Source organism: Podarcis gaigeae (genome assembly GCF_964106915.1).
Source record: "Podarcis gaigeae genome assembly, chromosome: 13".
NCBI lineage: Eukaryota > Metazoa > Chordata > Lepidosauria > Squamata > Lacertidae > Podarcis > Podarcis gaigeae.
Genome location: NC_139689.1, coordinates 19,041,287 through 19,066,809, shown reverse-complemented (window position 1 = coordinate 19,066,809; position 25,523 = coordinate 19,041,287). Strand labels below are relative to the sequence as shown.

The 25,523-nt window shown below is 45.3% G+C and overlaps 3 protein-coding genes and 1 long non-coding RNA gene across 6 annotated transcripts; 2 read left to right on the top strand and 2 right to left on the bottom strand.

The window, feature by feature from the left end:
* Positions 1-513: 513 nt before the first annotated feature.
* PRPF31 (pre-mRNA processing factor 31) lies at positions 514-14,115 on the bottom strand. 2 transcript variants are annotated; one of them, XM_083710495.1, is made up of 15 exons: positions 13,808-14,115; positions 13,328-13,462; positions 11,112-11,296; positions 10,491-10,551; positions 10,191-10,274; positions 9,669-9,766; positions 8,462-8,568; positions 7,262-7,431; positions 6,481-6,638; positions 6,288-6,377; positions 6,030-6,157; positions 5,150-5,222; positions 3,699-3,827; positions 2,943-3,041; positions 514-1,952 (listed from the first exon to the last, which is right to left on the bottom strand). In XM_083710495.1, exons 3-15 carry the CDS (start codon positions 11,283-11,285, stop codon positions 1,824-1,826), a joined length of 1,500 nt encoding a protein of 499 aa, XP_083566621.1. In that variant the 5' UTR covers positions 11,286-11,296; positions 13,328-13,462; positions 13,808-14,115; the 3' UTR covers positions 514-1,823. The 2 variants fall into 2 exon arrangements, with proteins under 2 accessions (XP_083566621.1, XP_083566620.1); XM_083710494.1 differs by lacking the exon at positions 13,808-14,115 and having other exon boundaries at positions 13,328-13,471.
* On the top strand, positions 14,028-18,602 carry TFPT (TCF3 fusion partner). 2 transcript variants are annotated; one of them, XM_083710496.1, is made up of 6 exons: positions 14,028-14,163; positions 15,323-15,556; positions 16,430-16,500; positions 16,767-16,836; positions 16,950-17,186; positions 17,529-18,602. In XM_083710496.1, the coding sequence occupies exons 2-6, from the start codon at positions 15,332-15,334 to the stop codon at positions 17,661-17,663; spliced, it is 738 nt and encodes a 245-aa protein (XP_083566622.1). In that variant the 5' UTR covers positions 14,028-14,163; positions 15,323-15,331; the 3' UTR covers positions 17,664-18,602. The 2 variants fall into 2 exon arrangements, with proteins under 2 accessions (XP_083566622.1, XP_083566623.1); XM_083710497.1 differs by having other exon boundaries at positions 14,098-14,235.
* A 526-nt stretch (positions 18,603-19,128) lies between these two features.
* NDUFA3 (NADH:ubiquinone oxidoreductase subunit A3) lies at positions 19,129-23,247 on the bottom strand. The gene is made up of 4 exons (XM_083710498.1): positions 23,174-23,247; positions 21,765-21,839; positions 20,155-20,232; positions 19,129-19,348 (listed from the first exon to the last, which is right to left on the bottom strand). Exons 1-4 carry the CDS (start codon positions 23,187-23,189, stop codon positions 19,257-19,259), a joined length of 261 nt encoding a protein of 86 aa, XP_083566624.1. The 5' UTR covers positions 23,190-23,247; the 3' UTR covers positions 19,129-19,256.
* On the top strand, positions 19,356-20,233 carry LOC310830678. Its single transcript, XR_014557675.1, has 2 exons — positions 19,356-19,507; positions 19,557-20,233. It is a non-coding gene; the product is annotated as an uncharacterized lncRNA (long non-coding RNA).
* Positions 23,248-25,523: the final 2,276 nt, after the last annotated feature.

Genomic DNA, 25,523 nt, shown 5'->3' with positions numbered 1-25,523 from the left:
GATTCAAACCGCTAACCTTCTGGTCAGCAAGTCCTAGGCTCTGTGGTTTAACCCACAGCACCACCCATGTCCCATGTAGGTCCTTTACCACCTAGCAATAAGACAACTACTTAACAGGCTGTTGTCTAATAGGCATCACTAATTCTTCTCTAGGCAAGCAGGGATTAAATAACAAGCCTAGAAAAAATAGCAAAGAGGCAACACCCTAGAAGGCTTTGCGGTTACTGGGCAGAGCAACCACAGCCTCAGCTCTGGATTGTTGTGCCATGGAAATGTATTTGACAACAACCTGTTTAGAACCAAAAATAAGCTTGTTTTAGAATGGCAAATTCTATGCCCAACACAGGAAAGCAAAGCCCTGCCTGAAAAGTAGAGGTGTGGTATGGAAAGGGGTGGAGGAGGCCTTTCATGCTGCAAAGTTATAAAAAGCAGGCTCCTGCACAAATAATCTATATGGAGAGTTTCCTTAGGAAGTACTACCTTCCCCAACCCAGAAAGATCACAAACACAGACTCCAAAGGTGCCACTCTATTTTTTCCAAAAATGTACAGGTTACAGACAAAGAAGTTTCATGCTCCCACTGTCAAAACAGACACCCCATAAATCCTATATGTCTCTCCCCACACCCAAGGCATCCTGAAATCAGCATGAATTTAGAGTGTTTTCTAGATTGCAGAGAGAAAACATGGCATCTATGAATCAAGTCTTCCTCGACTGTGCTGGCTAGGGTTCATGAGTGCTGTCCAAAACATCTGGAGAGCATCAGGTTAGGGAAGGGTGTCCTACATGTAGCAAACATAGGGTGTCCTACATGTAGCAAACATAGTCCCTGCAACTGTCTCACCTATGGAATCAACCAGTCACTTCTCTCTCACAGGAGAAAAAAGTCTCTTATTCTTTAATAACTATTGCTTTTCCTACCACATTAAAACACATCTGAAAGTCAGACACCATGAGAAAAGTGTGATTCCCTTAATGAGCCACTCATTTACACAGTAAGAAATGGAACCAGTTACCTTCAGATCCCCCGAAGTTGCCAGTCCTGCACTCACAGTTCCATGTAACTGCAAAGCTATTTATTCTACCACCCTAGCACATTCATACATAGATATAACCTTCCATAGAACTTGAGCATAGAGCATTTTGAAATTTCAGTTCCTGCCAAATGACAGCACACACACAGCACAGTCCTTTTACAGGACAAACTTGAATCTACTTGTATGGGGAGAGAGATACACGCACTATAACCAGTAAATCTGTTGTTTAGTTCCAGATCATGAAACAGGACGAAGGGTTAGTAACTCCTAAACCAACACAGCAAGGGAGAACCGCTCTGGTACTATCCCAAAGCATTACTTGTATTCATACTGGTATTTTTACAACCTCGGTTTCATTTAAAACTTGGGTTAACAGTGAAGAGGATCGTACCCAGGATGATCTAAAGCCATGGTTGGGATGTTGTAAGTTCATTCAAGTTACTCCTTTAAGCTAACCACTCCATGCCCTTATAAACACACCTTCAGTAGCCTGCTTCTGAATACTGCATGAGACCAGGGAAGAGAACTCGATTCTCTCTACTGCATGCCTCCCCCTGCCAGAATACTAGGCTCCCTGACAATGACATTTCTCAATAAAGAAAAGCAGGGTAGGGAGAGAACCACAAGGTACCACTTGGGCCCGGGAGAATGGAGAGTTCTGAATGCCAGGTCGCCTTTGGAACTCCAACAAAGGCCTGTTTTTTGTGCAAAGGCTCCTCTTCTTGAATTTGGTTCATGGTTCAAACTGCTAGTCAAAGGGGAGGGACAGCGTCCGTGGCAAGAGGGCTATGTGGTGGACATGATGCCACTTTTCTCGCTCTTCACCTTCAAGAATTCAGCCATGCTGGAGAAGTACTTCTGGTTTGCTTCGGCTACCTTCTTTTCAGCCGCCTGAGGGTTCACAATCTCCAGACCCTGGAAACAAGAGGAGGGGGGGAGGTGAATGTGAGAGAGGGAGGCTTTTTTTTTTTTAATGCAGAGTCCAGAGATCTTGCTGCCTTTAGAAAGTAGGAGAGGCGCTGAATTACGACAACACACACCCTCCAAATCTCCAGCTTCCGTCTTGGACAGAAGTAAATTGCTTGGTGTGCTCCTAGTTGGTGGAACGCTTTCCGAAGAGAAACCTGCCTAGCACCATTGTTGTATTTTTTTTAAGTGCAAGGCAAAAGACATTGTTATTTACCCAGCCTTCAGTTTTTCACTGGGAGGGTAGTTAGTTATGTCCAGGGCCATTTTTGTACTCATCCATGCTGTGGGTACGACTTCTTCCTTGAAATAAATTTACAGTACTGTATTTCATTTTTTCTGTATTGCTGTTTTTATATCTGGCTTTAAAGTCCTGGTCCTTTTTGTTTTTACTGAGACACCTTAGTGCAAAAATACAACTCCCGTTGTTGTTATTATACAATAACAACAACCGATATTGTACACATGAGCTTATAATCTTTCCTCCTCAAGTGCTGCAAGCAGAACAGTGAGGGTGGGGAGACAGAGAGGGATTAGGGTTTCAGCCAAGAAAAATGTATTATAGCATTTTATAACCCTCATTTTTTATAACCCTCATTTAAAAAAAAAAAGACTACAGCAAACAAAAAAGTATTTAAGAACCAAAGAACCCTGCTGGATCAGAGGAAAGAAACATAGCCCAACATCCTTTTCCCAGTGTAGCCATCCCGATGCTCCTCTGGGAAGCCCTAAGCAGGACATGAGCACAACAGCACTCCCCACAAAGGTTCTTTATTCATCCATTGGACTTCTCAGCATCCTTGCCAGGCACACACTCAGTTCTCCAAAACTCCTAGAGCCCAGCACTCCCAGCTCTTTGTACACCCAGCCCCCTCCTTCAAAGACGTCAGTGCCACTTACATGTAATTCAAGGAATGCAGAGCCAAGAGCGGTGCTTACCTGCAGCGGAGTGAAGGCCACGCTGGACGCGGTGCCCGAGGAGCGGTCCCGGATGGTGGACTTCCCTCCATACACCATGCTCTGCTTCTGGAGAGTGCGCTGGTTGGGAGGACAAATGCAAAAAGGCATGGGTGTTAGGCCTTTCATAGAGGAGGCCGTGGAAAGAGAGGGAAGTGATGCTAAAGCACGGGGACAACCAAATGGCTGGCTGTCCAAAGGCATGCCCTTCATTTGTTCCCCTCCCTGTCAAAAAGCATGTCAAACGCACGTGACACTCATATCCTGTCCTCCCTGGCTCAGTAGCCGCTCCAGTAGCCCTGGCACATTCTTTCGCCAATCACAGACAAAACCTAGTGTGGCACCCTTCACCTCAACATTAAAAAGCCACTTGGAACAGGGAAATTGCCTACCCTTATCAGAGACTAATGGCCAGCAATGTGACCATAGAATTAGTCTAATTCTGCTGAAGCTCTCAAGGGCTGCTCCACACGGAGCTTGTTGGCCTGGAAGTATTTTCTGAGCACTTTGAGTAACAATAGGACATACATGCTCGGCATAATTACACTGCAGTTAGAGCTCTGATCTGGTTGCTCAGTGTAGCTGTTTGCCGAAACCTCAAGAGGACAATGTGATGCTGCCTTCAGGAATGAACAGCCCCTGCCCAGGTCCAGAGGCTTTGAAATACAGCCTCGATGGACCCAGTCATAAGATGATTTACAGCTCCCGGCACTCCACATCCAGTCCCCATTTCCTTACTTGCAGCGTCTTTGAGATGCGGGCCTTCGTGGCCTCGTTGACTTGTGTCTGCCGGACTCGGCCACTGCCTGACTTCCCCAGGTGGCCCAGACTGAAACCAAGGTCTTCCTGGTAAGCATCTTCTTCAATCTAGCAAAGGCGTGGAGAGAAGCGTAGCACAGAGAAGAAAAGGCCAAGTTTGGATTAGATAGTACAGGACCAATGACCAAGTTGACAGTCTTAATGAGAATGCAACCCCTTCCCTTCCTCTCCCCCAAGTGACTCAATAAGGGACAACAGGTGCTTTTGAAATTTCCTTTTTTATTTTTAGCCTATAGATCCAAAAGACAGCCCCACCACTAATCCTGCAATCTAGGAAGAGGCAAATTGGTCCCTATATTTATATGCAAGAGTGCTCACTGGAAGAACAGATCCTGAAGTTGAGGCTCCAATACTTGGCCACCTCATGAGAAGAGAAGACTCCCTGGAAAAGACCCTGATGTTGGGAAAGATGGAGGGCACAAGGAGAAGGGGACGGCAGAGGATGAGATGGTTGGACAGTGTTCTCAGAGCTACCAACATGAGTTTGACCAAACTGCAGGAGGCAGTGGAAGACAGGAGTGCCTGGCGTGCTCTGGTCCATGGGGTCACGAAGAGTCGGACACGACTAAACGACTAAACAACAACAAATTTATATCCAAACTTTCTTCCAAGGTGGTCAAGTTGACATAAATGGTTCTCTCCCTCCGTTCTCACAACAAGCCTGTTGTAGGGTGATCGGCACAAGGTCATGTGATGTACTTTCATGACTGAGCAAGGATTTGAATCCTGGCCTGAGCCCAGGACTCTGATCACTACACGAGAGTGACTCTTCCTGGCCACAAAGGTAATTGTGTGCCAAGGTGAGCCTCCCTGAAATGGCCTGGGTTGGGTCACATGCAAGAACATCCGAAGCAGAGGGAAAGAAAATTTATTATTAGTCAAGGCTATAAATACATCTAGTTATCCGTCCGTTCCATCAGCCTTCTCAGAACCACTTCTCATCCTATTTATCTAATTTAAATTAAATCTATCTAATTTAATCTGTGCACACATAGAAGAAGTGTGAAGCCCACCTGTGGCCATATAACACATAACCGCCACCCAAACTTATATATTCCTGCATGTAGATGTGGGCAGACGTGCAGCTTCTGTACACAGCAAAATGCACATATGGCTTGTCAAGTTTAATGCTTTGTATTACTTGGAAGTGCTTATTTTACATAAAATGTAAATCAACCTGGAGATCCCTGCCCTGCAAAATATTTCTGTTACTTCCCCCATTCCATTGTACCAGTTAAAAAGGCACAGTTGGGGAACAGAGTCTGAACCGTCCGAAACTCCCGGTTTCTACTCCTGCCCTCCTGTGGGATTAGACAGCCCCCAACGCCCAAGAGAAATCCTACACAAGGAGACTATGCAGGATTCCTTACCTCTCCAAAGCTCATCCGGTTTGCCTGCTTCCGGATTTCCGTTAGACCGAGACGCTCCTTCATCTTGCGATATCTGAAGGAGCAAGGAAAAGCACTTTTAAGACTGGCAGCTGAGAACTGAATGATGCCAGGACAGAGTGCTGCTGCCAAGAATGAAAGCAGTGTTTGGCATAGAGACAAAGGGCTGAAATGCCAGGATTCCTGCGTTCATCTCAACGAGACTGTTTACAGAATTCTGATACAACCTGACCTGACCCTCTCCTACCTCCATTAATGTGGAAATTGAAACTTTCTTATACGCCACACCTCCCCAATATTCTGGCATAATTCTGGGCTCAAGAAACATACCAGCGACTGTATTATGAGGAAAAATAAGTTTTAAAACCGTTTTGAAAAAGCAAAATGAATTGTTGCATTAAAATCTTTTTTTCCATGAAAAAAGAATATTTGATGGAAAAGATAAAATCCCATTATTCTGGTTTGATTTTAACAGGTGTGTATATATTAAAAGTAGATCAGGGATTCCCTAATACAGTCACACCTTGGATCTCAAATGCCTTGTTTCCCAAACGATCGAAACCCGGAAGTGAGTGTTCCAGTTTTCGAGCGATTTTTGGAAGCCGAACATCCGGCGCGGCTTCCGATTGGCTGCCCGAGTTTCCTGCAGCCAATCAGAAGCCACACTTTGGTTTCTGAACGTTTTGGAAATCGAACGGGCTTCCAGAACAGATTCTGTTCGACTTCCGACTGTACAGTTCCAACTGTACTTATTTCCTAGCACGCTTAACACCACCCTCCTGGCTGCCTCAGCCAGCTCAGCCTACTCTCCCTCCCACCCTGCCCCTGCCGCAAGACATCTCTTCAATTCTCTCCCCCGCACCTGCGTCCTCCACGTTTCTTCCTTTGTCCATCCAAGGGCGCCGGCAGTGGCTTCACTTGCTTGACAGGAGGTGGCTCCTGCCACTTGTCAAATTTCCTTTCAATTTCCTCCTTGAGGTCATAGCCAACCTGAATGGTAGCAGAAGGATAAAAGAGCAAAAAGTGTTTACACAGCAGCCATCCCCTTGGGGCCCTCCGTTATGCCTCTCACACCAGCCACTCCCCCAGGATCCCGGAGCTTTTGCCTTGTACCACATACCTTCCCTTCAGAGCTCTCGTGAAAGCTGTCCACACGCGCTGCCAGTGTGCATTTTGCTGATACCAAGCGAGCTGCCTTCCTTCGCAAGTCCTGCAAGGAGGGAATCAAAGGCACATGTTGGCTGGTTGCTGTTAGGAAACCCCTGCATCGACTCAACAGAGAAAGGAGGAGGGGCAGACTCACTCACACCTACCGGAGGCAACGACTGTACAATGTCGCTGTGATAGATGTAGCCAGTGTGAGGCAGCACCGAAGTGCTGGAAAATCCAGACAGTGTCTTCCTCTGGGCCCCCAAAAGCATGATGTTGCAGGCTGGCATCTTGGAGAGGTTTGTGAGGCCGCCGGCAATGCCTTGAGAGAAGGGAAGGCAATATGGAATGAATGCTAGTTGAGGGACCAAGGAGGTTCGGAGTTTTTGATCAGCCAAACCATGGCTTCTCCCTGGCCTGTTGGGATTTGTAAACAAAGTTCCTCTCCTTGTGCGCAAGGAGAGCTCTTTGCTGTTCCTGGCCACAGAGACCTGCCAGAACTGATCATACATCAACAACATGACAGATGCTGCTAAATTTCTTGGACCGTTTAATTCATGGCTTCAAGTTTATAATTTTTTACATTAGCACTCCAGTGTTCTTTTGTTAAATACAGTACTTCGGCAGTCTTTGGATTTGGAAAGATGAATTGTAAAAATTAAATGATTTCCCCATAGCATCCAATCGGGACGGGTGTTTGATCCTTTCAGAGAAGGCTTTACATTCCTTTCAGAATCTAGTGGCCTTCGTGTTCCTCTCTGCCAATGACAGACTTACTTATACATCCAACTAAATTACACTAGAATAGACCCATTTACATTAAAGGACTTAAGCTAGTCACATCCATCAATTTCAATGAATCTGCTCCAATTCTGATACAATCCCAAGATTCCATATTCTCATACGCAAGGAGCCAAGCCCACAGAGCTCCACTGAGAGTCTCACCCATTATTTTAGCAGCAGTGGAAGCTCCCACAATGATGGACAAGTTGGGGGCGATGAAGGACATGCGGGACTCCACATACTCGTAGATGCGGTGTTTAGACTGGTTCAGCTCCAGAGCCATGTCGCAGGCCTCCTCAATGCGCTCCAATTCTTCCTCAGTTAACTGTTGCCTGCAGCAGGAGAGAGGCAATGCTTGAGGCCGAGATACATAGGTCATCAGGTCTGGTTCACTATATCTGCACCATCACTCCATGCCAAGAGCGTGGCATTTGTTTCAAAGCTTTCAGGACCACCCTATATGTTAATATTCTATCTCTGAGCATGGATCCTTATGTAGCCAAAAATGGCACCATCCACATACACAAAATGGGAGATATCTGTAGATTTTGAGAGCCCCCGTTTGCAGTCATACAGCAAAATTGTTGGAAAGTCCAAAGGCAGGGGAGCCCCAAAACCAGCCCTATAAAGACTGAGCATGCTCAGTGGTCATGGAATGCTGGCTAACAGTTGAGGACAGGGAACAGATGGCTGGAAACCTGAATGGGAGCAATTCGAACTGCAATGTTTTGCTGCAGGTCCCCCTTGCGTATTTTGATTTGCAACCCCACACTCTATCTCCACCAGCATATGTAAGCTGTGAGTCATCAATAAGTTAACTCATACCATTTATCATGTGATCTGGCAGGTGCCTCCTGTCTCTTCATGTGATAAGACGGACCGTAACTGTCTGAAGGCCACTCTCTTGACAACCAAGCAGTGACCTAAAAGCCACACTCTCATCCGAAATCTATTCTCTGTGCTAAAATCCCATAAAGGGAAAATTGCCATGATTCTGGGCCTGCTCTATAGATGATGGAACAAGTGGTACAGTAGACTGTAGTACTCCATACTGCCAGAGATAAGATATTATTTTTCAATGCTCCCCTATATATCAAGAGAAATCTGTAAAGGGAGGAAAAAGCACTAGCACACCAAGGGGAAAAGGGCTAAGCTAGACACTCTCCCTTCAACATAGGAGTATTCTTCTTATAGGGAATTTTGGAAAGTAATTCCCCCACCTGCAGCCTGGAATGGTACAGTCCACCTTACACCCTTCAGCACCATTTGCAAATCCAGTCTATATCTCTCTCCCAGTCCAGATGCCCACTAATCTCCCATAACCTCCCCAAAACCTCCTCTTTTTCCTGTGCAGAGCCTTACCCCTGGGTAGTGGATGCGGTGACACTGACCACCATGATTGTAGCGTTGGTGAGGATCTGTTGAAGATTCTCATTGTTCTTGCATTTGTCCAAGCTGTTCCCTAGTTCCTGCAAGGTTCAAACGTTTTAAAACAGAAGTTTGCCATTGAAGAAGACAGAAAGCACACACCCCCCCCAAAAGCACAGGTGGGAGGCACTGTAACCATCTTTAACTGAAGTCCCAAGCTTATTTAGAGAATTCTGGTCTCAGTTTTGTTCATTACTGAGAAGGACCAAGGCTGCTCGAGGGTCAGTTCTAATTTGCGTCAGCAATTCTCGGAACGATTTGTGGATCACATGAATATTCTTTTCCTCCAAGGGTGGAATATTTGGGGATCTTCCCCCGGCCCTCCACACACACAATCCTCATTTTCCCTAACCTGGAAGCTTGTTTAAGACTGAGCAATAACAACTTCTCAAAAGCAACCATGTGAACTTCCCGGCAGGATAAATATTTGAACACAACTCATCTGCTAGCTTTACCCACCACACCTTTTAGGTTAAAGGTTGATTATGACATATTAAAACCATGAATTAACTGTGGACCTGAAGAATACTCAAGAGATTTTTGGTCACTGTGGTTTTTGAACAGTCAGTATTACTGTGTGTTTACTTACCATATTTTTCGGGTAAAACACGCCCCTGTGTATAAGACACCCCCTATTTTGGGGGATGCAAAATTGAAAAAATGGGGGGAAACTTCCCTGAGTTGTTGAGCTTTTTCTAGGGGGAATTGTCAAAAATTGCTCACCTGCATAAGCTACACTGCGACAGTCGTGCATCGTAAAAGCCACCTATCGTCTGTCCCCGTGCTGGCAAAAGCTGCCAATAGCCCGCCCTAGTGCCGCAGTGGCAGCCAATGAACAACAGCCATTGCCACAGCAACCAATAACACGCAACATACCCGCAGACAATCTCCCCACATCCCCCCTTTGCACAATCCGTGTATAAGACGACCCCCAATTTTTAACTTAATTTTTGAATTAAAAAGGGTTGTCTTATATACAGAAAACTACAGTATGTATTATCTGAGTTACAATCTTAATAGCCATTTGAACATAGAGCACCTCTGCTAAATGTGGCAAAAGTTATATGAGGGTTGGGCTAGTCATCGATGCAAATGTAAAGAATTGAATTTGCGAAGTTCAAGACACGGACAGACACAATACCTTGACAGTCCGGATGTAGTCCAGTGCATTTGGAACAAGGGATTCTAGTTCAGGAAACCGCTTGGAGTACTTGTCTCGAATGAACTTGTGAATAATATCTGAAAAGAGAGAGGCAAAGACAACCTTTTACAAAACAGACAGAAACACAGAGCGCCATTACACTAGTGAGAATAAAAGTAGGCCTCCCAGAATATACTAGCTCAGAGACATTTTAATGCTGAGCCGTATAGCCTATTCAGAGATTGGCCAGCTTGCTCTTATCAAAACAGTCCCTGTTCTACTGTGACACCAACACACAAATGTCCTTTGCATCCCAAAACTCCTGTGAAGGTTTGTCTGGCCAGTATGTGCCCTTCTATTTACTAGATCGCACCCCTTGCTCCAATGAAGCCAGCCTTTCCCAATCTCACTACTTCCCTAACTCATCATCTGCCACCCTCACAGGGTAGCAGCTACTGTATTGTTTTCAAAGCCTTCTCAACCTCTCCCACCCCAAAGCGAGTGGCTAAGGTTTGCACTTACTTAGCTCGTTCTCAATCTCCACTGTGAGGTTATTGGCATCCACAATGACTCTGTATTCGGGAGCAGCCTCTACCGGACCTAGAACTAATAAGAAATGAAAATGCAAAGTCAAAATCCATACAGGGCACCTCACTATAAGGTGACGGAGATGGACATATGGGTACATTAGCTCTGTACTGCAGGACAAGGAAGCCCTGTAGCAGACTCTATACTGCAGGAATCAGACTGGGTGATGTGTGCATACACATCTGTTGGGTGACCTCTTTCTCAAAAGAAATCTCAGCCAGGGACTCTCAGTACCTTCAGATGCTTTGGGCTGTTTGCTGATGTATTCCTCAATCTTCAGCAGGATTTCAGCAAACTGCACAAGAGAAAAAAACAAAAAGTTGAGTCTTACTTTTTGAAGAGGGCGCCCTTAAAGGGTTAAAAAGGTAAAGGTAAAGGTACCCCTGCCCGTACGGGCCAGTCTTGACAGACTCTGGGGTTGTGCGCCCATCTCACTTAAGAGGCCAGGGGCCAGCGCTGTCCGGAGACACTTCCGGGTCACGTGGCCAGCGTGACATCGCTGCTCTGGCGAGCCAGAGCCGCACACGGAAACGCCGTTTACCTTCCCGCTGGTAAGCGGTCCCTATTTATCTACTTGCACCCGGAGGTGCTTTCGAACTGCTAGGTTGGCAGGCGCTGGGACCGAGCAGCGGGAGCGCACCCCGCCGCAGGGATTCGAACCGCCGACCTTTCGATCGGCAAGTCCTAGGCGCTGAGGCTTTAACCCACAGCGCCACCTGCGTCCCCTTAAAGGGTTAACTACACCCAAAAAGGAAAAGGCAGTTTATAGAACCAGTGGACCCCAGGTTGAACACTATTTTGAAAACCGTCGCTTCTATACATTTTGGCCCGGCAGCCAAGCTCATTTTCTCTCACCGTCTTACTGTCCCAGAGCTTGGCAATACTCTTGACTGAATCAGTTGCCAGATCCACTTGCATTTCCTCCTGGACATCCTCAATGGGAGGCTCATCCTCTTCATCTGCAAAGCTGCCATCCTCTTCTTCTGCTGCCTCTTCGAGGTCAGCCAAAAGCTCATCCGCCAAAGACATGATGGATCAGGCTGCAAAGGAGAAAAAGGGAGGGACACAGGAGAAAACCATAATAAGTGACATAAATATCCAGAGTCTTATTGATCTGTTATTTCCCGCAGTACTAGACCAGGAGAAATTCTAACCACTATCTAACCCAAGGGTAGCCAACACAGTGCCCTCCAAAGGTTGTAAACTGTAACTCCAATCATTCCCACTCATTAGCGAAGCTGCCTGGGGCTGAAGGCAGGTGAGGTCCAACAGACTGCTGGAGGCCACCACACTGATCTAATACAGTGGTACCTCGGGTTACATACGCTTCAGGTTATAGACTCTGTTAACCCAGAAATAGTGCTTCAGGTTAAGAACTTTGCTTCAGGATGAGAACAGAAATCGTGCTCCGGTGGTGCGGCAGAAGCAGGAGGCCCTATTAGCTAAAGTGGTGCTTCAGGTTAAGAACAGTTTCAGGTTAAGTATGGACCTCTGGAACGAATTAAGTACTTAACCTGAGGTACCACTGTACAACACTTATGAGGTAGCAGCAACCTCCAGAAAGCCACACACAGTTGCTAGACACCCATCAACACAAGATCCAGATCCACTGTGCCCCTCAGTTGAATGTGTCCTTTTCTTAGTCCCCTCTCCAAAAACATCTCTCCCTTTCCACAAATACAGGTGCTCCATCGGAACCCCTTTCAATTTAAGAGACCTCGAGTTAGCGCTTCAGTTTCCAATTCACCCATCTTTTGCCGTATAGAGATTTTTTTAAAAAAATCTGAATCGGATTTCAGCATCATTTCACAATAAGCATAAATACTGAGGTACCATGTCAGTCACCAAAATTCTTCCCTCCAGGTATCTCAACCCAAACATCCAAGTTTCTAATTTCTGTTACTCTAAGGGCTACATCGCCTTTGCCTATATTCCACCACTACAAGGACAGGCTTCTCTCTGGTTTCAGAAACTCTTACAGTGAAAAATTAACCATGCCTATGTAGAAGTACCGTAAGTCCTACTGGGTTCAATGGGGCTTAATTCCAGGTAAGTAGGACTGCAGCCTTATTTAGTACCCCACCAAACAGAGAGCAAGTCCTGTGGCAAAGGAAGCACACGCCAGGAAGTCTTAGTTTCAAGTCTCAGCTCTAATGTGAACTTGTGTGGTTGCTTTAAGAAAAGATCCATCTCAGAGTTCTCATCTGCCAATGTAAACCTACTTTGCAGGAATTAGCATAATCTTGGAAGCCTACTGCAGTATCTAAAAGGCTAATAAATTTATTGTGACATACATTAGATACACAATGAAATGCTTATAATCTGTTAACAAAGTATACATTCTCAAACACAAGATACAGACAGAAGAGGCAGTGTAGGTATAGCAATAAAAAGTGCCAAAAGGGTCCTCAATGGAAGAAATATAAGTGTTCCATGACTATGCAGAACACAAATGAAAAACAAGATACTGTCCAAACAGCAAAAAAGCCAACTAGAAGGATAAGCCATGACGTATTCCCAACCGATAAGAGTATGGAAGAGAGTATTACTTTTGTTATTTCTACTGTATTATTATTATTATTATTGCTACCACCACCAGGATAGGCCAAACCCATCTAATCCGAGAGCCACTGTAGTGTAGTGACTGGGGAGACCAAGGTTCAGATCTCTGCTAAGCAACCAAGTTACTGGACGATTTGGGGATAGTGGTTATCACTGAGCTTGACCTCCCTCGCGGGACCCTGAGCTTCTTAGGGAAAAGGCAGCACAAGTGCAGCAAACAAACAGACAGACAGACAAACCTCTCCACCCTTCTCCACCTTTTCTGCAACTACCGATAAACCTCAATCTACAGCGCAATCCTCACCGCGTTTATATAGGAGGAAGTCCTATTGAATTCCATGGTGCTTACTCCTAGGTAAACGGGGTTAGGTTTGCAGCAATACTGTAGCGTCTCTCTCTCTCTCTGCCCGCCCCCAAACCTTACACTGCTCTTTACCCCTTAGGAAACCAAAGGCCAGGGCTCCTTTTTGGTTGCTCCCCAGTTAACCTCTCCCTCCCTCCCTCCTCACCTTCTTTTTCTTTCTGCCACTCCTCCGCCGCACAAACGAACTCCTCACGTTCCTTCTTTCAGTCTCACAAAAAGTACGTCATGCACCGGGCGCCCTTGGTGTCGTCATCAACGAGCGCCTTCTCTCTGCCGGGCACTAAAACGGATAAAGAGAAAAAGGAGAGGTCACGAAGAGAGGTCGCGTTCAGCTTCAGCACAAGCGCCGCCATATGCGTGGCACCAACCTAGGCCAGAGTTGGGGTGCCGTTCTAACTTATGTCTCTATGGCATTGCCTATTGGGCCGTCTCTTCGCACTGGGTGACCCACGCATATGCCAAGGGGAGCCGGAAGTGTCTTTAGGGTTTCGAGTCAATTTCCTTTGAAATACAGTACTATTTATGGCAGCACCCCAACCGTAGGTTTCTAATACGCTATGCTGAACTATGTCACTATGTCAACTGACGCTTCCGTCAGTTTTTTGTAATTTTTCCTCTGACTTACCTATTGGTCATAGAGCTAAGAGAAAGGCAAAGAATCCCCAACAGCAGCTTTCGATTTTTACCGGAAGTTTAGACTGTGAGTTCTCTATTTTTCCTATCTCTAAGGCCACGACGCATCCAACCGCGTGATGACGCAACCGTACTTCTCCGCGCCAAGTGATCCAGTCTCCTACCGGGGAAACGGCGACAGGGACGCGACCACTGTTTACGTTAACACGGCGCGACGAAACGCTAGGACATTCCACAGCGGGCTCTTCTGCAATACGTAATAAGCGCGCGACACCTCTTCTACCCTGGTTCACTGTAGCCGAGACGTCTCGATAACTCAAACGCTTTTGTTGTGGGCTTACGTCACCGGTAAGCGACCATCCATCCCATTATCCTCATTGAAGGGTTTCTCATTTCGCCTATAGTACTGGAAGGGTTAAGGTACGTCTGATGTGCTAGGAAATCCCATTGCAAAAATACTCGGGCAAATTAAAATCGCCAATTGCCATCCTCCTCCTTATTGGCTCTGGAGCCTTCTTTCCTTGGAGGTTCGCCAGAAGCAGAGCCTGAGCTCCCTTAATTGAAGTCGAGGTGCTAGAACCAAGTTTTATTCAGCTTCTTTTAAGCCTGTTCATGTACTGCATTGCAGTCTTTTCTGAACCATAGAGATGGATAAACGCGGAAAATAGTATGACCAAAGTATCTTGTATTCTCTAACTGAATAACAGGAGCAGTTGTATCTGTTTTCTGGCAGGTATTTGCCTTTGCCTGGACTTAACCATCCAGGGTCCCTTACCTTTTACATTTACTTTCTGGCAGTATATTGGAGATTGTGAATAACACATTTTTAATTTTGGTGGGACACCTACTCATAAAATGGATTGTGGCAACAGCAAATAGCACAGTGTCTACCCATTTAGAGGACATGCTGTTTCTCCTACTTGGAAATTAGAAATCTCAATATTTTATGGGTTGATGAAATGATATTTTAAAGGAACTTTAGTATGTAAGGAAAATTTAAACTTCTGAAAAATTGAGTATTTTTGGAGATTGTTTAGGATTATAGATTATAGAACATTTAAATACAAATTTGTGCATCCACAGAGAGCTGTAAGAAAATATATTTCACTGTTTGCTTTTTTAAAAAAATTGCAGGTGGATTATGCTCCCAAGCCCATAGTAGTGGCTGCCCCTTTGGTCATCTCTTGTGATACTAATACCCTTGTCCTTGTTAATCAGCAGTGTGGAGCCTGTGGCCCTTCAGATGTTGCTGGACTGGAACTCCCATCTTACACAGCCAGAATGACCAATGGCCAGGGAAGATGGGAATTGTCATCCAGCAACTTCTGGAGGATCACAGGTTCCCCATCCTTGTTGTAAATGTACCTGTTTCCTGTCTCACATGACATAGGAAATTGGGGTGTAAAGGGAATGTAGCTTTTTGAGTACCACCATTAGATCTTCAGATTGGGGAGGAGGATGGTTAATATTGGTTAGTATGTCAGTTTCTTTCTCTTTAAATCTCCAGAACGCAATCATGGCTGGTGTGGGCTTTGAAGAATTCTCTGTGCCCCCTGGATCAGAGCTGGCACTGCCTCCTCTTTTTGGTGGCAATATCCTCGAGAGTGAACTGGAGACAGAGGTGGAGTTTGCCGATGGTGGAATACCAGAAGAGGAGGAGGAAGAGGGGGCATTGAGGCAGCAGGAAATGACACGGCGCAAATGCCAGGCTCTTGCTCGGCGCTGCAAGGAGTTAGAGCAGGTAAAGGATTGGCTGAAGAGGGGGAATCATTTTAATACACCAGTTGGAAAAAATTAACAAACAGCTGCCACAGTGGGTTGAGCTCTGCTTTGACTTCAGGTATGAGCTCATGGAGCTGCCTTTTTATTCATTTATGTAGCCCAGGACTGTCTGCTCTCATTGCCAGGAGCTCTCATTCTTTCCCAGCCAGGGACTGGACCTGGGACTTTCTGCTTGCCAAACATGTGCTCTGCCAAAGTATTTGGAAATCAGTGACACCTTGGGTACAAAGATCATCCAAAGATCACAGGGTGATTCACAACATAAAAGCACAAAATGAGAACACAAAATGCATAATAAAAGAAAAACAAACCAATAACCCCCTCCTACAAACACATTTGAAAGGTCATAGCATGTTAATCAGCCAAGTGCCTGATTATAGAGAAACATTATCACCTGGTACCTAAAGATATGTTATGAAAGTGCCAGGTGAGCCTCCCTGGGGAGAGCATTCCACAAATGGGGAGCCACCACAGAAAAGGCCCATTCTCATGGAAGAGGCACACGAAGAAGGGCTTCAGATGGTGATCAGATGAAGATATTAAATATATTCCCAAGAATCCTCTGAGCAAAGTAAAACGAGACAAGCCCTAGCCCAATGTCCCCCAGCATCTTTGGGGGCTGAGTGGAGTTTTAAACTTGGGTCTGTACTCTACCCACTATGCCATACTAGCTGTAGGTGGACAAGAAGTAAGAGATTCTTGGCCATGGGATGGTAAACTGGACCAAATGAAGACCCGAGAAGGGACCACTGGGTGGGTGAGTGGAATACAAGGCTGGGTGTGGGAGAGGCAAAATTCTGATGTATTCTGGTGACATTACCCACAAATACAGGTGAATGAGAGGATGTTAAACCGGCTGCATCAGGTCCAGAGAATAACACTGCGGCTTAAACAGGAGAGAAGGTATGTCTGGTAGTATGTCATGGGAGTAGGAGGGGTGGGGAGATTTAAATACGTTTCCCTATTGAATTTTCATGCTCAGCAGACGAATTTTCCATGAATTCATTGGATCCCTCATTTAGAGCCATCCAAACTGACAGCTGTTACCACATCTCATAACAGTGAATCCCCTACATCAACAACACCTTGCAAAAGAACACATTAAAGAGGATTAGTGGCAATGTCTTGTCTGCAGGTTATCTTTCTAATGGACTCTTACTTCCCTTCAGGTTCCTCATGAGGGTCCTTGATTCTTATGGTGATGATTACAGGCAAGGCCACCTTGATATTGTCCTGGAGGTAAGAAACACACAGCTGGTCTAAGGAAATAAGGACATGTCCATGTTACCTTCTTATGGGTGGAAGGAATGTTAGGATGGAGGAGTTATAGCTGAATCATTTTCTCTGACTAGGATGAAGGTAGCCACAGCACTGATGCTCCAGCTCCTGGCAACACAGAGAATGAGCCCCCTGAGAAAGACACTCCCAGGTGTCTCTCGGGTCCTTTGCCTGCCCCAGAGGCTGAAAGCATCTCACCTACTGAGGGCCCCACCAGTAAGAAGCGGCGGCGCCACATGCGAGAGGAAAAGGAAGTGAGGTTACGCCGAGCAGCCCAAACGTTGCTTCCTATGGAAGAGTTTCCTGTGCAGGTACGGGAGAACTTAGAGGCTTTCAACTTTGAGAATATATAGATGACCATACAAACTTAACCTACACACTACCTTTGGGGGTTAGGCGGGAAATGTGGCCAGATATAATGGTAGACAGGCATATTACAGTACTGGGTTATTTATACTCCAGCTGTCGGCTACACAGAATCTGCTACCGTAATACAAATTCAGGATTTTGTCTTCTATTTTTAAACAAGCTTCTAGTCCTGCTGGTTTATCACACATAACAGTTTGAAAGCATCCCCTTTCTACGCGCCCCCCCCCCTCACGCAGAGCGCTTCTGTTTGGCTTGAAACTGTGTTTTGGTTTTTGTGGCTGCAGATAAAGTCTGAAGAGGATTTCCAATGTGAGCAAGAGGATGTCCTCACTCCTGCCTGGCAGCAGTCTAGTCCTCAGGATAAGTTACTCCATTATTCAAAGTTCTCTAGCCCAGGGGCCTGTTCTGATTTTGACTGAGGCTGGCCACTCACGAAAGAGACTCTATATGTATATCTGAACGTCAGTTGCCTCCCTCCTGGGTTAAAGAGGCCACTGCGCTGTCCGCTGATCAGTCATCTGGGGATGAATTTTGGACTGAAAGGAGCACAAGCACATTTTAAGAGCCAGCAAGAGACGGACTGTGGAACTCTCAGCCACTTGGAGTGCGCTCGATCTGAACTGACACTGGGCGGCTGAGGGGCAGGCGCTGGAAAACAAAATGGACTGCACTAACTTAACAAAACTCGAAAGCCAGTGTTTTAATAGTGTTCAAGTCCATCTGCATTAGGGAGATGAATAAATTATGCTACCAATGTCCAAAAGCTTAAGTATGGGGTGGGAATGGGTATGTATGCAGAATTTGTATGTCTTACATGTCTTGGGCTGCACAATTTGTGAGTTTCTGAAGGAGTTAAGTGATCTCTGACTGAGGCCGCATGGGCACCATATGTTTATAAAGCACTTTTATGCCATTTTAAACAGTCTTGGCTTCCCCCAGAGAATCCTGGGGACTGTAGTTTGGTAAGGCTGTTGAGAGTTGTTGGGAGCTCCCTATTCCCCTCCCAGAGCTACAGTTCCCAAAATTCCCGGAGAAGAGGGATTTCTAAACCACCCTGAGAATAGTAGCTGTCAGGGGAATTGGGGTCTTTGGAGGAAGCCACGACTGCCCCCAAAAGTGGCATAATACTGCTTTAAATGTATAATGCAGATTGAAAGTGGTGTGCAGGAGCTGGCTTCCATGCACTGTTCAAGAAAGGAAACAGAAGTAGCTGCTGTTTGTGTGACACATGTTCTCAGTGAATGAGGAGTCTTCTTACAGCTGTGAGAGAACTCTGCTGCTTTGCTTTCCAAGCCAAGATTTTTATGTGTATCTTAACCATAAGGCACAATATATTAAAGCCAATTCTGTACTGAAAACAGTAGACTCCTACAATGTGCAAATTATGCAAGATTAGCAAATTTGTCAAGTGTTTGCTTATTTTCTCTGCCAGTCAGAAAGAGCAAGGCACTAAATCCCCCTCCCTCATTCTTTTCTGAAGCAATAAAGACCAGGCACTTCTTCCAGATCTACTGCAGAGCAGTGGTGCCTGGATTAAATTCTGCCCACCCGTTAAGTTTATTTTCATGTTTCTTTGAGGGCTGCAGAATACTGCACACTTCCTTTCCTTCCCCTTCCTCATTCCCTCCCCAACTGATCCCTTTCAAGGGAGCTGCTAAACATAACAATTGGTCTCAGGGCACACTGTCATTGCTTCCCTTAAAGACTCCTGGGCCAAGCAGTTTTGTAAAGGTGCCAGGAATTACTCTCAGGTGAACTGCAATACCCAGTGTCCCTTGAAAGAGGAAGCTGTGATACCTTAGCTTGGTTAAGTGTCCCAGCCCCTTTAGCAATGCTTTGTTTTGGGGGAGGGGGGTCACAAAGAGAAAGGCTGAGGAAGCCTGCTTTTAAGTTAGCAAGTTTATTATATCCTGAAAATGTTACACATGTACACAAAAGAGCAGAGAGCAGTGCAGGCCTGGGTTGCCCCTTCAGTGTTGGTTCTCTAGGCCTGTTCATCACAAGGGCCCGTCTCAGAAGTTCTTTAGCCATTCAAGACTTGGTCCTTCCTTGTCACAAGGGTGGGAGGGAATATCTGGCATATTGCCATCATCCCGAACTGGAACTGGAGAGAGGAGAAGAACAGAAATCAAGTGTGTCTATCTCCCAAATGCAGCTTGGATACAATCAAATACTTCTGTTAGGGAAGGACACAACAAGCATTTGACTAAGAGACCCTGTACAGAACAAAATGGTGCCTCAACACAAAGTAGACCACTAGCTTGTCAAGAGAGCCACCTCGCCAATGCATCTCCACTCTCGTTTTTGGAAAGTGTGTGCGGCCATCGTTGACATTGTTCTTCCTGACAAAAGCTGTGCTACAGGGAGAAATGCTAGGGGAGAACCATTTCCTCCTAGCATAGAGATGCAGTGATGGAAAAACTATGCCCATTCTGGTTTTGCCAGCCAATCAGCTTGATTTATAGGTGCAGACCCTCTGCCCACAAATCAGAGTGTAGGGTGGTAGTATTTAGCGGTACACTGCCTCTTAGTTACCATGGATTCATTTTCAAGAATGTGTTGGCCAACTTTCAATTCTCCTGCAAGGAAGCCAATTGTAGTGAAAATTTGACTGTTTTGTTAAAAGGTGAACAATATGACAATTGAGCTCTTTTGTGAGTTCTCTAGTACGTGCCTTCCAGACCTCACAGTCGGTTATTTTATTTGGGTGTGTATGCTTTAGTTTTTTATTAGTCAAGTATCCCAACAACAACATCACATATCACTTCTATTAGATCTTCAGTTGCCTTGCTCCAAAGAAGTGGCTCAGCCATAGATTCCTGTCTAACATCAGCTGCACTAAACATGGAGTCAAATATTTCATGCTGCTCTTCTGCTAAGGAACTGCCTTTAAAGGAATAGGTGTTATACCTGGATATGTATATGGTACAGCCTGGGTCATCATGGAACTGTATTTTGTTAACGGACTGACCCACGGTGCCACCAAAGCTGAAATCGGAAAGGAAAACACAGATATGAGTCAGAAAGAAACTGAAAACATAAATTGCACACCAAGCCACTAACAACAAAAGAAATAAACTCAAGAGTACTGCTGTCTCTAGGTCAGTATAGGGATGGGCAAGACTTTAGCCTCGAGGACCTGCTTTGTTTTCTAAAACTCAAGAGATCCGCCAACCAGAGTCCAGTGCAAAAGGCTTTAAAGTCAAGAATTCTGAGTCCAGGAATTGGTTTCTAGTTCCAGAAACGAGCCCTTCCATAGAAGAGTTACCTCTGGTTACCTGCTTTCTTGGCTTTCTACATTTCAACAGTATAACTTGGGCAGGAGGTTATCTCAGAGTTGTCATTTTTAAGCAACTGGGAGTAAGAAATAGTCGCCAATCTACTTCAAATTACACAAAATATCCACCAACAAATCCTAATCGTATCTTCTGGCTACCCTTTGTCTATATCAGGGGAGGGGAACACCCATAATAGACCATACTGATTTTAAATACAGAGATAAACACCGGCAATTCTCTAACTGGGAGAAAAGGGTATCTATAGATTATAGACTATAGGCATTAATACTTGGCCACTAACATCGTCATGGGCAAACACCAACTCCAAAAGAATGCTATCTAGCATTTATAAGGCACTCCTATCGGAATGGACTGGTAATACACTAGGCTTGAAAAGAGTATGGGAAATTGACTTAGGACAAGAGATACATGAGGACAAATGCTCTCTGAGGCAAAGCTCCATTTAAAACTATGCCCACAAAAGTTCAAGCATCTACTTTTAAAATAATACATAGATGGCACTGGGTTCCAGTTAAATTAAAAAGAATCAACCCAACATCTCTCCGGACTGCTGGAGAGACTCTGGGAAAAGGGGAAGAAGTTAGCATCTATGGTGGGAATGCTACTATGTGAAGGAATTTTTAGTTGTGTTTTTGAAAAAAATATTTAAAAATCACAAAGCAACAATTTTTAGCCCTTAGCTCTTAATGACATCATCCACAAAGGCCCTCATTTGCTACACCAAAAACTTATAACCCTACTGCTAGAAATTGTGAGTCATTGGAGGGCTACAGGTTCCCTGTCCCTAGCCTACACAAAGGATTTATTCCAGTTTCCTGGTAGAGTATGCAGTCCCAAAAACATCCCCACTGCACTCTCTTTGATCTGGCTGCACCTTTCTGAAAGTGTGCTTGATATCTCCAATACCTGAAAATAATCGCTACGCATTAGTCCACACATGGAATAAATTTGGTATGTTTCTGAAAAAGTACAATTTGACAGTGATGCCACTGCAGTATGGGTTGCATGCTGCAAATTGTGCAAGGCCAGAAATTGGGGGCTAGGTCAATAACATACTAAGGATGTGGTCTGAAGACCCATAGTGCAGCACTCTTTCTAAAGCTAAGCAGGACTGGCCCTGGTCAGTGTCTGGATGCGACAAGCTCTGGGACCCCATACACAGCACCCACAAGCAAACCAAAAATGCATTAAGTAAGAAAGGGAAAAGTAATGCAAACTCACCCATAAAACCAATGCCGAAAGAGAGAACGACAACTGGATCCTTTCCCCATGCATTTTTCAGAAATGGGATAATTTCTGTGGGATAAGGAAGTATGCACACTTATTAGAACTGTTTTGAATTCTTGCTTCTCTGACAATGTTTGGAGGCCTAATAAGTTAGAGCAGGAGAAGGGTATCAGAGTATTTGGGAGGATAGGAATTTTTCACATCTAATATTTGCCTGCCGCTGCAGCTTACCAACGTGGCAGGACCAGCATCTCCTTTTAAAAAACGGTGTCTTCCTCCTAGTGGCAAAGTAGGGAGTTGGCTTGTGCAGGCAGATCTACAAAGGACAGATTTTGGGGCATTTTTTATTCATAATTTAAGAGAGTTGGGAACCAGGAGTTGCACGAGGCACTAATTAGGCCTCAACTGGGAGACCATGAGCAGATCTGTCATTCAGTGCCTCACTTTTCCCATGTGAAAAATTGAAACAACAGTGGCATCTTAAGACTTTAATTATAGAGGCTCTGTTCTAGGTACCCCAACTTTTCTAAGGTGGTGACCAGAATTGCAGCCTTTTCTATGTAGGCACTGCATCTTTCAAACAACAAGATACTTGCTTGGTGCCTACACGCCAGATGAACACTTTTATTTCTCCGGAGCTATTCTTGCTCCTGCTTCCAATGTTTGCTCTTGGTTTTTCTGATCATTTATAATACTGCACACCGCTTAGACACATTATTAATGGGAAAGCTGAAACATATTTTTTTTAAGTAAGTAAAAATAATGGATGCACAGTGGAACCTTACGAAAATCTATTCAGAAGTTAAGTCCCACCAAGTTCAATGAGGCTTAACCCCTGGTAAGTGTGAAAGGGGTTGCCACCACACTTGGCTCACAAGATAGCTGAGAGAACAGGTTTTGTAACGTGTCTTGTGCTCAGGACTGAGTGAGCACCTACAGGTCGCTTTTCCTTCATTAGGAGTTTAAAAGCAGAGGGAATGTGGCTGCCTATCAGAAATGCTTCTGTAGCGGATTTTCAGTATCTGCAATGGTTTGAGCTAGATGCCTCTTGTGATCCCTTCCAACACTATGGTCGTGGTAGACTGAAAATACACAAAGTACTCGTGTACCACCTGGCAACCCTCCCCCGTGCACCCAGTTTGCACGTGCCCTAAAGACTCCGCCACGTTCCTTCTCCACCGACCCACTTAAGAAGGTCATCCTCTTAACAATTTGAATGTCCTTGTTTATCTTTACAACCCGGCCCAAAACGGATCCCCACTTAACACTCATTGCCATAACTCTGGCTCCCTCTAGCAAAGGGGGGAAACCCCTCCACGAACCCCGCGCCACTCAAAAGACACGAACCCACCAGCCGAATAAGTAGGGAGAAAGAGAAAAAGAGACACAGTTGGGGCACTTACTGCTCAGCGCAGCCATCTTGAAAGAAAAGCGGAGGAGGCGCAACGCATTGTGGGAACTGTAGTTTTATATAATTTCTCTCTCTCTCTCTCACACACACACACTGCATTTCCAATGTGATTTTGCACCCTCTAATAATACTTATTATTATTGTTATTATTGTTATTATCGCTGCTTTGTTTCTTTAAAACTGTTATAACCCGTTTTTCTTCGACAAGACTGGACGTTTGCAATGCAGGATAATGCACGCCGGCTTTTTCTCACATCGTTAATGGATTTCTTACATCTCCGGATGTTTTCATGCAGGTGTTTGCTTTGGATTGTAATATGAACGGAGAACACGGGGGTGGGGAGGAACCCTAGTAAGTTGCCCAGTGCATGCGTGCAATTTTACAATAGTTCAAACTCTCGGCTCCCCCTCCCCGCGTTTCTTTGCTGCAGTGTGTTCACACGTGCATATGAATAACGCCAGACGGCCAATCACGTCATCCTGAAGGTGCTTTGCTAGGGTAAATTGCTAGGGGATTTCTTTTTACTTGGTGCACGTTTGCCCTTTAGTGGCTGGCTGTGAATCCAGGTGGCTAGAAATGCATACACACACCCCAAAAATCCTGGGAACCGTGGTATGTTAGGGGTGCTGGGAAATGTAGCTTTGTGAGGAGTAAACTACAGGTCCCCAGATTCTTTTGCAGGGGGTGGGAGATGTGCTTTAAATGTATGGCGTGTCAGCTGCAGAGAAACCCTGCTGAAGTTAATAAACTTAAGTTCATCACGTTCATTGGTTTCAATGGGCCTGCTCTTGTTTTGGCTTAGATACAACCCAATGGGCATTTGATTGATGGCGGCGGGGGGGGGGGGGAGGCAAGTAGCGGAGTCAGATGCTATACAGTGGTACCTCAGGTTAAGTACTTAATTCGTTCCGGAGGTCCGTTCTTAACCTGAAACTGTTCTTAACCCAAGGTACTATTTCTGGGTTAGCGGATGTAACCTGAAGCATATGTAACCCGAGGTACCACTATACTTTCTTTGAATGTCCTGAAAAATGTGAAGTTGCATGACATTATCATTGCTAATGTAGCGGGAATGATTTGATGACTTAAAAGAAAAAAGTTGCAACAGGACACTCTGCCCCAGAGCATGTGCAGAGTGTATTTCCCTGACCCCTTTACAGCCCTGGGGATGGGTTGAGCTGTGGATGTGGCATCCTTTTTAAAAAATAGCCTCTGAACTTCTCTGTGATTAACCATTCGGGACCAATTTCCTTCCAAATAGCGATATTTCCACCTCCTCAGTCAATGCCAAAGACACTGGCAGCCCAACTAACACACTGGCAGCTGCTTCCTTTTGAGTCACCTCAGGGACTTTCTGGGTCTAAGATAAGGAAGCTTTCGACCTTGTTTGACCGCAAAACTCATTTTTTGACATACTGTCACGTTCAGTTCCCCTTTGAAATGACCAGTCTGTTGGATAAAAATATTATATTCTACAGGGGTATATTCTAGAGGCAAACAAAAAAAGGGTGGGGGATCTTTTTCAGCCAGTAGGTCACATTCCCTTCAGAACAAACTTCTGTTCTGAGGGCCACCTGCTAGTGGTGGATAGGGCCCGAGACCAAAGGCGGGGGGAGCAACCATCTTAAAGGAGGCTAGTTTCTATACGCACACATGCCTCCCTTTCTATTACTCATACATTATGAGATTTGCCAGTTCAGGCAAAACCACTTCAAAAGGGAGGCAAATACTGGGAGAGTCTACATTTTGTATCTTGAGAGCTCTGCTGCTGTTTGCCAGATGTGTTGCACAGCTGGCTCAAGTAACCAAGAGGCCCTTCCTTATTATCACTTCATTTATTCCCAGGTTGAAGGCCTGGTCTGGCGCCCAGCCATCAGGCAAACTCCAAGTTTCACATGTGACATGCTTCATAACACGTTTGTAACGCATTTGATATTGTTACATACTGCCTCAGTCTCCACCGACGGCTGCACGGGGTTTGTGTTTCCTTCAGAAAATTGGGCACAAGGGAGGCTATAGTGTTTTATTATTCTACAGTGGTTGTTGTTTAGTCGTTTAGTCGTGTCCGACTCTTCGTGACCCCATGGACCAGAGCACGCCAGGTTAAGTACTTAATTTGTTCTGGAGGTCCGTTCTTAACCTGAAGCACCACTTTAGCTAATGGCCTCCTGCTGCTGCTGCTGCTGCTGCTGCGCCGCCAGAGTACAATTTCTGTTCTCATCCTGAAGCAAAGTTGTTAACCTGAGGTACTATTTCTGGGTTAGCTGAGTCTGTAACCTGAAGCGTATGTAACCCGAGGTACCACTGTACCACACAACCTAAAACTGTTGCTGGAGGGGCT